At 38.4% G+C, this 12,894-nt stretch overlaps 1 protein-coding gene and 1 long non-coding RNA gene across 9 annotated transcripts in view; both read left to right on the top strand.

Moving 5' to 3' along the window:
* The window catches only part of SSBP2 (single stranded DNA binding protein 2), a 193,765-nt gene that overhangs the window by 120,425 nt on the left and 60,446 nt on the right, over positions 1-12,894 (top strand). For 6 of the 8 annotated variants that reach the window (XM_080574063.1, XM_080574061.1, XM_080574059.1 and 3 more), the window contains one exon: positions 5,090-5,179. The exons of the other annotated variants lie outside the window; for them this stretch is intronic. In XM_080574063.1, coding sequence (XP_080430189.1) covers positions 5,090-5,179 — 90 coding nt within the window. The remainder of the gene's footprint in view (positions 1-5,089; positions 5,180-12,894) is intronic. 8 annotated transcript variants of the gene reach the window in all.
* On the top strand, positions 5,187-12,416 carry LOC308185666. The gene is made up of 2 exons (XR_013943539.1): positions 5,187-7,741; positions 7,808-12,416. It is a non-coding gene; the product is annotated as an uncharacterized lncRNA (long non-coding RNA).

The following is a 12,894-nucleotide window of genomic DNA, read 5'->3' as shown; positions in this document are numbered from 1 at the left end:
ATGTGTGCTATGTGACAGGAGGTATGGTGGAGGGTGGGACAGCACCATTGTGCCCGGGTGCACAAATGGATGGACAAAATGTCTTTAAAAGTGAAAATTGCCTCATTAAATTTTCAGGCTTCTTCTGTAGAGAGAATTCATATTCTTTTTTGGAGAGACTAAATCTAACTCACATGGCAACAATGCCAATCGTCTGTGTGTTATTAGGTCCAGCTCCATGCCTCCATCCAAACCAGAGTTACTGATGCTCCTTCATCACCCTTGCAGTATTGCTGTCTTCTCCACAAACTGCTGCTCCCCCTTGCTCTTTGATGCCAGTTCATCACTGAATGCTAAGTCTGTGGTTCAAACTTGCCTGCACTGCAGACACTGGTGCTGGCAGTATTCTGCAGTAATCCTGTAGGCACTGGCTGGGGCCTGCCTAGAGTCATAGAAGCACAGAATGGTTTGGGTTGGAAGGGACCTTAAAGACCATCTGGTTCCAGCCCCCCGTCACGGGCAGGGACCCCTCCCACCAGGCCAGGTTGCCCAAAGCCCCATCCAGCCTGGCCTTGGTGCTTCCAGGGATGCTGTTCCAGCGGGGGCTCCTACCTGCATGGCCTGCACCGCACAACTCAGGTGTAACGTACTCATGCTTTGCCACAGAAGACCAGAGCACTGCCTCTGAATGCTGTGGTCGCCACAGAGACTTGCTTGATGCTTGAGCCACCCGAAGAAGTGGGCACCAACTACCTCCAGTAATTCAGCATGGTTTGGGGCTAACTGGGCAGATTTAGGGCTGATGCGGAGGAGGTTTATGAAGGAGGCTTGAATGATGAGGGAACTGAGCAGCTAACAGCAGCCACAGATCTGCTTCATATCGACTTATAACAAATTTTAAATTGCCTTTTTGTGGAAAAATTTTGTCATGCATGTTAAACTTCTTACTTTAGTTAAAAATAAGGAGGTCTTTCTCTCAGCAAAATACCTGAAATCAAATGCCCAGATTACTGAATGAGCCAGATCAGGATTTTAATGGATAAAGCCTTTTCTTTGTCAAATACTTTGATCAAAACTAGAATTCTTCTGTGAGCTTCTGCCACAAACCACTTCTGGTAGCCTCAGAAAATGACCTCTGCATTACAAATTTCTCTCTGAATTTTTATATGTAATAACTGACATATTTTTATTTTTTATTTATTTTGTGATTTATTTGTTGGTAAACACAATCCTAAACCATTGCAAGCTACTTATCAGACACTAGTTTTAACTTTTTAAATGTAATAATCTGTTCTTACGTTGTCCAGGGTTGTATGAATAAAGCAGTGAATGCCCACAATAATTTTCATTGAAGTATACTATTTTAATTAATATCTCTAAAGAGATAACATAAATTCAGTATATTAGATACAAAAGCAAATAAACTTTTCTATTTTTAAGGAGGTGAACTATCATAGAAAAATATTAGACCATTTATATTTTCCTATTTCATCTTTTTATGAAACGTGGAGAAAGCAAACTGCAAATATTTACAATGTCAAACTAATGGAAGTATAAATGATGAGCAACTTGTAATGCATGCAAAAGGAAGCCATGGTTTGCTGTGGGACTGTGGAAGAAAAACTGAATAATTCATTAGGATAGAATAAATAAGAATATCTCAGTGCAGCTGTTGCAGGTTTGTTTATTGATCTACCTGGCATAAGGTCCTAAAATGTTCATCACATAGTGTAAGCTAGAAAATGTAATATAGCTAAAGCACTGAACATGCCTTATTTCTGGTTTTGGGACTTAATTGTGCATCAGGGAAAAAAATCCCAAAGAGACAAACATGAAAACAAAAACAAACCTCAGTATTATGTAATGAAAAATAGAAATTGTAATTTTTCTAACACTGAAGACTGGACTAGTATGGCATGCTTATAACTGTAAAATTCTTACAAAGAATCAACAGTACTGTAAATGTCAGTAAAACTGCCCTAGTGTTATGACCACTCAAACATGGCCTCATTCTGTCCTCCTTCCTACTGAGAAATATACTGGTGAGATGGTTTTACACAGGTGTCTGTAAACTACACAGTATAATCAAGTCTCAAACGGCTCATGCCAATTAAGACCAATGCTTTGAGTACCTCCCTGAAACATCACGGTCCACAACCAAAAAATGTCCAACATTAGTAAATTAAATTAATCTTTAGTAACTAGCATGAAAGAAAGAGCTGTCTCTCTTCCGGTTTAGACCTTTTTCTCCAGAAACCATTAGAACTGAGATTAATTAAGTAAATCACTCTGGATCACTTCCGTTATCACCTCCACATGGCCTTGTTTTTCTTGCCCCTCCATCATCACAAATAATTGCCTTTTGCCAGCCTCTGTTACATCATGGCGTGATAGCACCGTTCAGATCTTCTGGCCACCCTGTGAGCAGCTCTCCGGAATGGGACTTTGGAGGCTGCAGAAGAGCTCCAGACTCATTCCTCCTGTACTTCATCAGGATCCTTTCTACTTCTCTTCATTAGCAAAGTTGTACAAAAATCACTCCTCCTAAAAAAGTGGTTACTTTGGAACTACTCCACAGGCATCAGCAGCATCTCAGAACGTAGTATCTTCCTTTACATCTGTAAACATATAAGAGAGGTTTAGGTGCATTCATTGCTATGTCTGTAGCTCAGCGGATGAGGAGTTGCTCCGTGCCTGTTATACCAGGGTTGGAGAGCTGTGTGCTGTCCCCCCAGGTTCACTGAGGAATGAGTCTGGATTCCTCTGGTCTCATTGCTAAGTCACGTTAAAAAAATAGAATTCAAATTATATTAAAAAATAACTACTGAGACAACCTGCAAGATGTTATCTTCAGGCATATTTTAGGTAAAGCCTTGTTCGAAGGTTTAATGGCTGACAAAACCCTAACAATTACAATGTTAATTGTTTTCTCCCCCTGGTTTTGGAAAATCCTTATTTCTTTTTTTTTCTTTTTTCTTTTTTAACTGTTAAGGAATGCAACGAGGGATGATGTTATAATAAAGTTCATCATTATTTGTGTCCTTTTAATGGGCTACTACTACTTCTTAGTCAAAGACTGCAGTGCAGGCTATTTTGGACGTTTTAAGATGCTCAGGCTTTTAACATCATTGATTTTCTCCATCAGTGATGCTACTGTTGTCATTCCTCATCTAGAAATGTGGAAGTAAGTTCTACCATACTTCACTCAAACTGTTTCTGCACCTATTCAAGATTTTACTTGACATTGTTTTCTGCTGCATGGGTCAAACAAGTCAATTTTTGCTTAGAAAACAGAACAAACCAAAACAGCAAACGCAAACAGAGCTTTCTCTTCTGTTTTTGGGAGTTATTCAGGCCACCTGCTTACTTTCCCCTGGCTGGGGTGCCAGAGAGTGCAACAGACCCAAGAGAAGTAGAGGAGATGTTGCAGGGAGCAGTGTGATTTTCCGTGCACATAGGCAACACCTTGCTTCAGTCCTGCAAACGTCAGATGGTGCCCAAAGGAGGGCATTTGCTAGCGGATAGCCTTCTTCATTTGCTGCAGCTTTATCAGCTGGTTTGGTTGGTTTATGGCAGCCTCTCACAAAAAGGTGTTGTGCTCCAAATGTCTTTGCTACTGCCAACTCACCTGGCCAACTTTCTCTGTCAATCATGCTTACACAATATTTCAGCACAGGTTCTGCAGACAAGATAAAAACCTCTATCACAGGGTTTTCTGGTCAATCAAACTAGGCTTCAGTCATCTCCAAAGTTTTTAAAATGTAAACATTTTACTGATGAGTCCTAGACTTTTGTTTGAAAAGAACATGCAGCTTAGATGCTAGATATGTTATTGGTAGCTGTTAAAACATTGATTCTAAAGCACAGTTTAAACCATTGAAATATCTGTGGTAATTAACTGAATATTTCCTTTCTGCTTGGTTTAAAAAGGTCAGCCCACCTTTGTGCCAGTTTTCAGATCTTTCCAGCATTATTCTTTAATTTCCTAGACAGTGTGCCAAACACCTGGAAATGAAATCAATTTCCAGATCTGCATCTTTTGGATATCAAGCGTGAGTGTACAGTGGAGTGATAAGTTAATAAACATAAGTCATTCATGTTCTGTAGGGCAGATATTGGCAGGCCATTAGTAAACTGAGAGTGGCTCTCATTGCACTGTGCGCGCATGAGTACTTTCCCAAAAGATTGTAAACCTTTATAGGTGATTCAGACTTATGCCATAACAGAAACGTATTGCAGGAAGGAAGACTGCTAGAAATTAAAAGTAATTGAAGTTCCAATACATGACAACAATAACAGTTTGGCTTCCCTTTTTGTGACGATCTCCTGCTTGTAAATTGCCAGAGGCAACATTCTTTACTTACTTATTCCAACTGAAGGATTTGCAAAGGTAACTAATTTCATCCTCGGCTTCACTTCTTAGAAACGCATTTTTCTTTTCCCTTCCAAAAATGTAACCTGAATTCTTCTAATTTGTCATGGTGCTTATTTTGGGGGTTGGTAAAATCATGAACATTTCCAGCAGAATTGTGAACATTCCTTCCTTCTTGTACTGAACAGAATCCTGTTTTGAAGCTTGGTATAATTCTAAAAGGGTATTACAGTCTGCTGAAATTATATTTAAAGTGCTTGGAAATTGCTTATAAAATGCATAGAATAGTTTCTTTGTGCTACACATATATCTTTGTGCATGCATGAAGATGTTAATACACATAATACAAGAAAAAGTGTGCAAGTTACATTTACATTCGTATATATGTGGATAAATTCAGATGAAATATTTCTTAAAATCTAGTCAAGACCTATCTAATCAACACATATATGTATATATCTGGGCAAACTCTAGCATTCCTCCCCTCAACATAGACCTGCCATATTAACAAATTACTATGCTTGTATAAAAGAAGACTAGACACTAAACAATTTTAATTTACCTTCAGATGAAACAATGACATTATGGCATATCCAGAGACATACTTTCTGCATTTTGGTTACAGCAGGTTTGGGGGCTTTTTTTCTTTCTTTCTTTCCTTCTTTTTTTTTTTTTTTTTTTTTGTTTTAATGCCTACCATGCAATGACAAAGGTTTATTTTCCCTTTGTTCTTTTCAGAGTGCTGCAGCAGCTCCCAGTCCAGTGCTAGGAAACATTCCCCCAGGAGATGGCATGCCAGTAGGTCCTGTACCACCGGGTTTTTTTCAGGTATTCAGAACAATTATGATTACAGGATTTTTAGGATAGAAAATCCTCAGTAATACTGTTTAAAAGTCTGTAGAAAAGGTCCTGTTTCTAAAATATGTCTCACTATATGGTGCATTACTTGAGAGTTATATTTTAACAAAAGTAAATAGGTAGAAAGAAAGGGCTTTCTTTGACTGACAATTGTTCCATTTCTGAAATAGTACAGCACAGCTGATTTCAGGATTTCCAGGATAAGAAATGGTAGCAACATATGAGTGGAGACTGAAAATGCTTGAATATAATTTTGTGACAATTTCTTATGATAAAGTATTACAATTTCAGTGGAACTTAAGAACGTTATTGGTCATGTCTAGCTCTGTGGTAAAGCCACAAGCCAAATTTTGAAGATGTTCAAGTTTCAGTGGGAATTATACCCAGACAGTTAAGAATATTGCACTGAGCATCCTTCTGCATTGAAGATCTCACCACTAACGCCTATAAAACAAGCCAAGGATTTAGACTGTGCATTTTTTCTAGTAAGTTTTGTCATAAGTGAATTGAAATAACCAGTTAGCACTTTGGACACTAACAGTGTGGAATCTGATGATGGACAAAGTGGCAGCTTGCTGGAAGGCCAACCTAAAAACTGTAGTCTGAGGCTGGACCACTCCTGTGAGTGAGCTCGCATCTCCACCTCACCAAAGCTCTGTTGCTTCTCTTCTCTCTGTCAGACTGTGGCTCTGCAGTAGTAGCAGCAAACACAGCTCTCCCACTCTTAAATAACTAAAGAGCAGAGTTTTGCACCTTACTGACTTGATCTTACAATGAGGAGGAAACTATTCAAATTTCCAGGATTGTGGTGTGGCAAGAAAATCATGATAGGAATCTTCTGTTCCATAAAAAGTAGGTGTTGAGATCCAGGTAGAGACAAGTGTCTCGTAGCCAAAAGCATATTTCATCTAGGGAAAAAAAAAAAAAAGGAGAGAAATGTTTTACTTCACAGCTCTAGTTTTACTTCATAGCTCTATATTCTTTTCACCAAATGGTGACTACACAAAATTAGTAGAGTATCAGCGGTCTTTACTTTGTGTTTTTGACCTGTTCATGAGTGGCAACACTATTTGTATGGTGTTCCTTTTCCATAGTCACAGGGGGAAAAAAATGCTTTATGCGATATTGATACCTACCTAAAGAAATCCTAAATCTGGCGTGAGCATGTTATTCCCTTGATCAACGCAAAAAATGAGGTGTGATTTTTAGTGCATGAATGAAGTTTGTAAGTGAAGTATAAAATATCTTACTGTTGCCAGTGACAAAATCCTCAGGAGTTGGCAGAAGTGATTAATTGTTTTATTTCTGCTTTTCCTGTTTTGAGCAGCTGGTTAGGTAGAGTTTTTTAAACCTTTTTTTTTATTATTTTCTTATTGTGCAAATATTTCTCTTTCTCTTATTTCAGCCACCCATTCCAGCCATAATGTAAAAATAATTAAATCTTAATGCTTTTTTTTTTTTTTCTTTTGTTGTCTGTTAGGACAATTAGGAAGGGAAAGGGCCACAGATAGGACAATTATATGAAGAAGAGAGGAGAGAATAATAATTTTAAAGGTTTTGCAGGGGAAGGGTGTGGGTTTTTGTTTGTTTGTTTGTTTCAACCTATAATCTCATGAAAAAACTTCTATCCATTCTAGATCTTCAAAGATGTAAGAGAGACAAGGTGATAGAAAGTTAAGGTTAACATGAGTAAACTTTTCTTCTCTGTCAGTATCTGAATTTGGTTGGACATGGCACTAAAGGACATGTTTTAGTGATGGGACTCGGTAGGTCACGTGAATGGTGGGACTTGATGATTTGAAGGTCTTTTCCAACCTATTTTGGTCTTTTTCAACTTAGATAGGTCTTTTTCAACTTATTTGAGGCCCCACTGACAGCCTTGTCTTTTTCCAAGGCCTGGGTTTGAAAATAAACTGAGGAAAATCCATTTTCAATGTAATAGTTTGTGACATTAGTCAGAGCTGTAATAACTCAGCAGGACATCTGGAGAACCTTCTGCAAGGCAGGTTCAGAGAGCTGAAATGCACAGTCCAGTTTAGGCTCCTCCAGGCTTCACCATTACACCTCTTGTTGACTCTGTGCCATTGCATGGCTCTGTAATATGCAATACTTGAAACAAGTGCCTTAAAGGTTAGAGATGTTCTTTCCTTGGCTGGATGTCTTAGTTAACAAAACAAACATTTTTCATGAGATTATTAGTTTTCACTGTAGTCATCTGCTTATGAACGTATATAATGAAATTGCATGTCAGTAACAAAAACAACTATAAGTTTAATGGCAGATACATTGATGTGGTTGGGAGCAATCCCAACAAAGGGAGCTAAGCCAAAATGAAGTCAGTTACATAAGAGTGTGCGGAAACGCTGAGGTGTGTATAAAGCAAATATGTACAGACAGTCCATGACAAGGTGTTGTGGGGTTGGAGGGTGTGTTGTCGAGAAGCAGCTAGTATCTGGTTGTAATACCTTCAGAGCTGAATCTTACCAATGTCAACTTATATGAGGACAAGAAAATATATTGGCAGACATAGCCGTGTATGTGAACCTTGAAAAAATTGAAGAGCACCATCATCTGTTGCTGTAAAAAGCAGGTGAAAAGACAAGCAAGAAAGAGAAACTAACTGCTCGTCCAAACTTACTTCCTTCATAGATGCTTGCATCCTAGTACGTCTTTAACCAGAAAATCAGTTTCTGTATGGTCTTCTGCAATTTCACTGATCATGGCAGATCACAAGAATAAACCAAATTACAGAATATATGTTAATGTTAAATCTGTCTTTGAATACTGGCAAACTGCAACCTCTTTTCTATGAACTTCTCTTTTCTACGGTCTTTTGTAAAGGAGGGACTGAATTTGCACCCAGACCTGCAACTTGCTTCTAGACCATGAAAGTGAACAATTTTGTTTTTCTTATGAGAGTTGGAAGATTATAGAAACAGTGGGAGAATGGTACTTAACATCAGTATTTAGTTCACTAAAACTTTGCACTACAAAAACATTATAGCAACTTTTTTGCAACCTAAAATTTGTCTGGAAGACCGTCCTGGGATGATAAAGCTGCCTTTCATTGCTTTTGTGGAAATGTTTGGTTTGGTTTGGCCTAAGCTAAAGCTGTTGACGGCCATTGCCTGTAATAATAATCCAGTACAATGGCATGGCAATGCTGGCAGATCAATATGGGAGCAGTGCGATTCTCAAGGAGAATCAGCTAACATCACTACTCTGCTCTTTGTAAAATGAAGTTTTTGAGTGCATGTAGGCCACTACTGCTAACATTACTCAGCAGTCTCTGTAATTTTATGCCTGGTCATATGAGGCGGAGTTCTGAAGACAGCAGCTGAATCTGCATTGTACCTCTACGCTTGCATTTTTATATTTCTATTCAGGTTAGGATTAGAGCTGAGCACTACAGCGCTGAAAACCTTGAGGTGATACAGTGGAAGGAGAGTGGTAGAGTTGTGTGCAGCTGTTACCATCAACTGTACTTCCTTTTTTTTTTTAATAAAGTGGTTTAAAATGTCAAAAATAAATTTGTGAAGTCAACAGGTTTATGTGATTTAGGATGTGTTTCAATTTCACCTACTGGTGTGCATGCATTTAAATATAATTTTTAATGTCATGGGTATGTGTTTTTTTTGGCCGGAAAGGGCCTCATCTTCCTTCAGTACTTAGAGTAGCTAATACTCTGGAAATAAATTGGGGTTATACAGTAACTGAATTTCTTCCTACTTCATGAGCAGCAAAACTGAATATGTGGGACTACAGAAGGAACAAGGAAAATAGTGATGTCATACAAGATTCTTAAATCCCAAACAGGAGAATCTAAGGAAGTTTTAGAGCTGACTTGTATCAGGCTGAAATAATGGGACTTAGGGTCGAGTGCAGTTCTGTGAGTGGGATGTCTGGAGGGTCAGCACTTCTGATAAGTCACTTTCTTAAATATGGAGCTTCAGAGAAGGTTAAGGGTTGGGAGTTAGAGTGCTGGACTGGATGTTATGTTAAACTAAGTGTGCAATTCATTTCTTGGGTACCCACATTTTCACTGGGTAATCTAGGATATGTCATTTCAATTATTTTTTTTCATGTGTCTCCACCTATAAAAAGGAATATCATAAGGGAAAATCCTTTTAAAAGATTATGAATTGCTTGGGCAATAGAAATCATAAAGCTGTCTTGGGTTCCAGAAGGATAAGATGACTGTATATGTGTCTGAAATTCTCATCAAACTCCAATCCAAGTCTCGGAAATATATAATAAATTTGCCAGTGTTCCTTTCTACACCACCACCTGCGGGGAGCTAAGGTGTGAAGAAAGCAGTTAGCTACTATGTTAATAAAATAAAATCATTCAGGACATTTTCTGTGCCATTTTTAAGCACCAAATTTAGTCTTCTTTAAGTTTCTTCTTCTGGCTATCCACAGATATCAATGCAACCTAGTCTTGCCTTCATCCTTGTTTTCGTAGTCCTGCCTGATACTGAAACACTAGGATTTATGGAGGACTGAAATAATATTACAGTAATTATCTATCTTCAGATACAGATACTGGAGAATGCATATAATGTCAGCAAAGTTTTACGCGGGTTATCATGTAAGGTGAGGAAATTAATCCACTTGTGATCAAAAAGGATTAGGTCACAGCATTCAGAGATTTTAACATGCAATCACATTTCCAGTTCCTGGTCTGAGGACCACATTTCCCAGTACAGGTCCATGCAGCGCACAAGTGTTGTTTTTGGAAGTTGTGTTGGATACAGGCTTTGCACAACCTTTAAAGTATTCAATGCTAGCCTTGCTCCACTCCTTCTGAGGACAAAGAGATATGAAAAAATGCATGTTTATACTTCCGTATCATGGTATGGTATGCATTAAAAAATAACGGCATGAACATTTAGAAGTGTTGTGGAAATTTTGAAGTCCAGGTACACTTCCCTTCTATGCCACATGCCTGTGTACCCACTTGAAGTGTCAGAGCTGCATTCAAGTGCATACCAGTACTCCTCATGCAGTAAAGTGCTGGCCCATTTCCATCTCTCTCTTCATTGATCGTTAAATCAGCTAAAATATTTGAGATATATTACATTTGTGTTTTCACAAAATACTTATTTGATCGTTGTTGTTAGCAATCAGCTTTGCTAATCAGATAAACAGAAGCCAGAGGAAAGTTTTTGAGATTGTGCTAAGCATGGTGTTTCAATTTTTAAACAGCACGAAAAGTATTGATTGTGTAGGATTTTATTCACCTTTTAGTTACTTTTCCAGGTTTTAACACAGCTAAATACAGAGTTCTAGGTTCTAATCCAGTGGAATTCACTGTATTTCTCCAAGTTAGTGTCAACTAGCACTGCTGAAGATCTGACCCAGGTTACTTACTCTTGCAGTACAATTATGAAAAATGGTTAAATGCATATTTAGTTAAATACCAGTTATCTTCACCTCTTTTATTACATGGTTGATCAAAAGTTTGCTATGTCTGCATCTGTGTAAAGAACCTTTCTTTTGTTTTAACGGCACTCAGCCAGAAAACAATATTGACTTTGTACTTCACCCAGTTGAGAGACACGGCTGAATAGTTAACTCATCAAGTGCTGACTGAGATGTGGAGGAAACAGGTTGTTTGATAATTCAAAGTTCACTTTTTTAATTTGTTAGATTAAAAAAAAAAAATCTACCACTGACTGTAACTTTTTCACATGTACATATATATTTAAAAACGTTATGTTTTTTGCATCCAACTAGTAAATATTTGTTCTAGTTGAGCTTACCATTAAACCTTATTTCCACTGTGCATATATTCTAAAGGAATTGTCATGTAGTTTGCTTCATTCACCAATTTGCGATAAGCAGATATACTTGGATAGGCATAGGAAAAATGTGTTGACACCATGTTTGAAAAACAAATGTTACATATTGCTCTTATATAAAGGGAAAAAAAAAAAAACACAAATCCAACCCACCAAATAATGTAAGGCTGTTGTGCCATCTAGTGGCAGTTGTTCATCCTCATCTGAGCTTAATAAATATTATTCTAAAATATTATTTTTAGCCTTGTTGTGCTTTAGTAGAGCTGACCTAATGCTTTAGGAGAGCTTTATTACAGTAAGGTACATGAGCAAAGTAACTCATTTCTCTTCCTGCCTAGCATTACTATTTGCCATTAAAAAATGATTTTAAATAATATTTAAGTAGTAAAAGTAACCAAAGTAAGTTGGTGAATTAAAAATGAGTAACACACAGCTCTTTGCTTTTCAGAATGTGAGTAGGAAATACTTTATATGTAAAAATAAATTGTACTTTTTTAAGCCTCTGTGTAAGGCTATGAAACGTCTGTAGCTTTTTAGAGCTCAGTGTCCAGTGAGTTCTCCAAATAAATGCGGCTGGCACCTTTACATCCCTCGGACTGGAAGGCATGTAGACACCCAGCGAGCCCGCCTACAGCCCTTGCAGGCACCCTGCCTGGGTGGTACCAGTCTCCTGCAAACAGCACTGCAAGCCTGGGGTCTGCTGGGTACCCAGTCCTCCATGTCAGCCCCTCCACACGCACAGAGCATCCTCCCAAACTGCTCGTTTGAGCGAGCATCCAGCAGCAAGGAAGATGAGGAGGGAGAGATCCTCCGGCATGCCTTCAGAGCAGCATTGGAGTGGCTCTCTTGTTGCTGTGAATTGTCCACCAAGGGGTCGTTGTTTGTGCAAGGAATGAAGATTCCTAATTCCAGCTGCTAAATTACGTGACTAGAACTAAAAGACACAGACGCTGCTCAGACTGATCTTTGCAGGACCGTAATGTGTTTCTACATGGATTAAAAAATGTCTTGTTTCTCTTCAAATCCCACTGAACTGTTTCAACTATCATCCTACCACAGTCCTCATGTAGTCTCCTGGTTTTCCCGGGCATTACCATGTTTTATCCTCCCTCTGAATTTTCCTTCAAACAGCTAGCCACACATAGTTAACATAGTTGTCTTTAATTGCTGGTGTTTGTGTTTTCCTCACTTTCGTGGCACTGCCTGTCTGCTTGCCCTTCCTGAGAACAACTATAAACTTGTTCACGTGAAACAACCTATGGGTGGTAGTTGGGAAATCCATGTTCTCCTTGATGCAAAATCTACAGCCTGCCCTCTCTTGGCTTGTGGTGAAAGGTTGAACAAACCAGCTGTTTCGTATTTTTCAATTTTGAACCATGGATTCTCAAGCTCCTGGTAAATCCATGGTACAAACGAAACTGTAAGTGACACATGCAGGCCTTTATTTTTACTTGGGAAAGCAAGTAGCTATTTATTACTAGGATTGCACAAAGAAAGCCTCAAGTTTCTCTTGCAAAATCAAAATGTGCTGTACCTTTTCTTTTTCTTTTTTCTTTTTTTAAACTAAAACGTACAGATCATTAACAACAAACGGGAGCATGACTAAAATTAGCTAGTTTTGCTACATGTTCACATCCATCCTAAACTCCAGTGAAACAAGTGAGATAATTGCAGGTGAAAAAGTGAAAAGTTGAAGCATTGGACCCCGAGTAGAGCAGATAGAGTGAAGAAGCATGGAAAATGTCACGGACTGCAATACGTTACTGTAAGCAAATGACTCATCATCAGGGCTGCAAATATAGGTTGTGAGTGAAGCTAGCAGCTCTGCTAGGCCTTGCAAAGCTTTGAAAATACGAAAGTGCATTTTAAAGGGGATTTTTTT

This window comes from Anser brachyrhynchus (genome assembly GCF_964034855.1).
Source record: "Anser brachyrhynchus genome assembly, chromosome: Z".
NCBI lineage: Eukaryota > Metazoa > Chordata > Aves > Anseriformes > Anatidae > Anser > Anser brachyrhynchus.
Note: the sequence above shows the minus strand (reverse complement) of the source record. Positions and strands in the feature narration are given on the sequence as shown.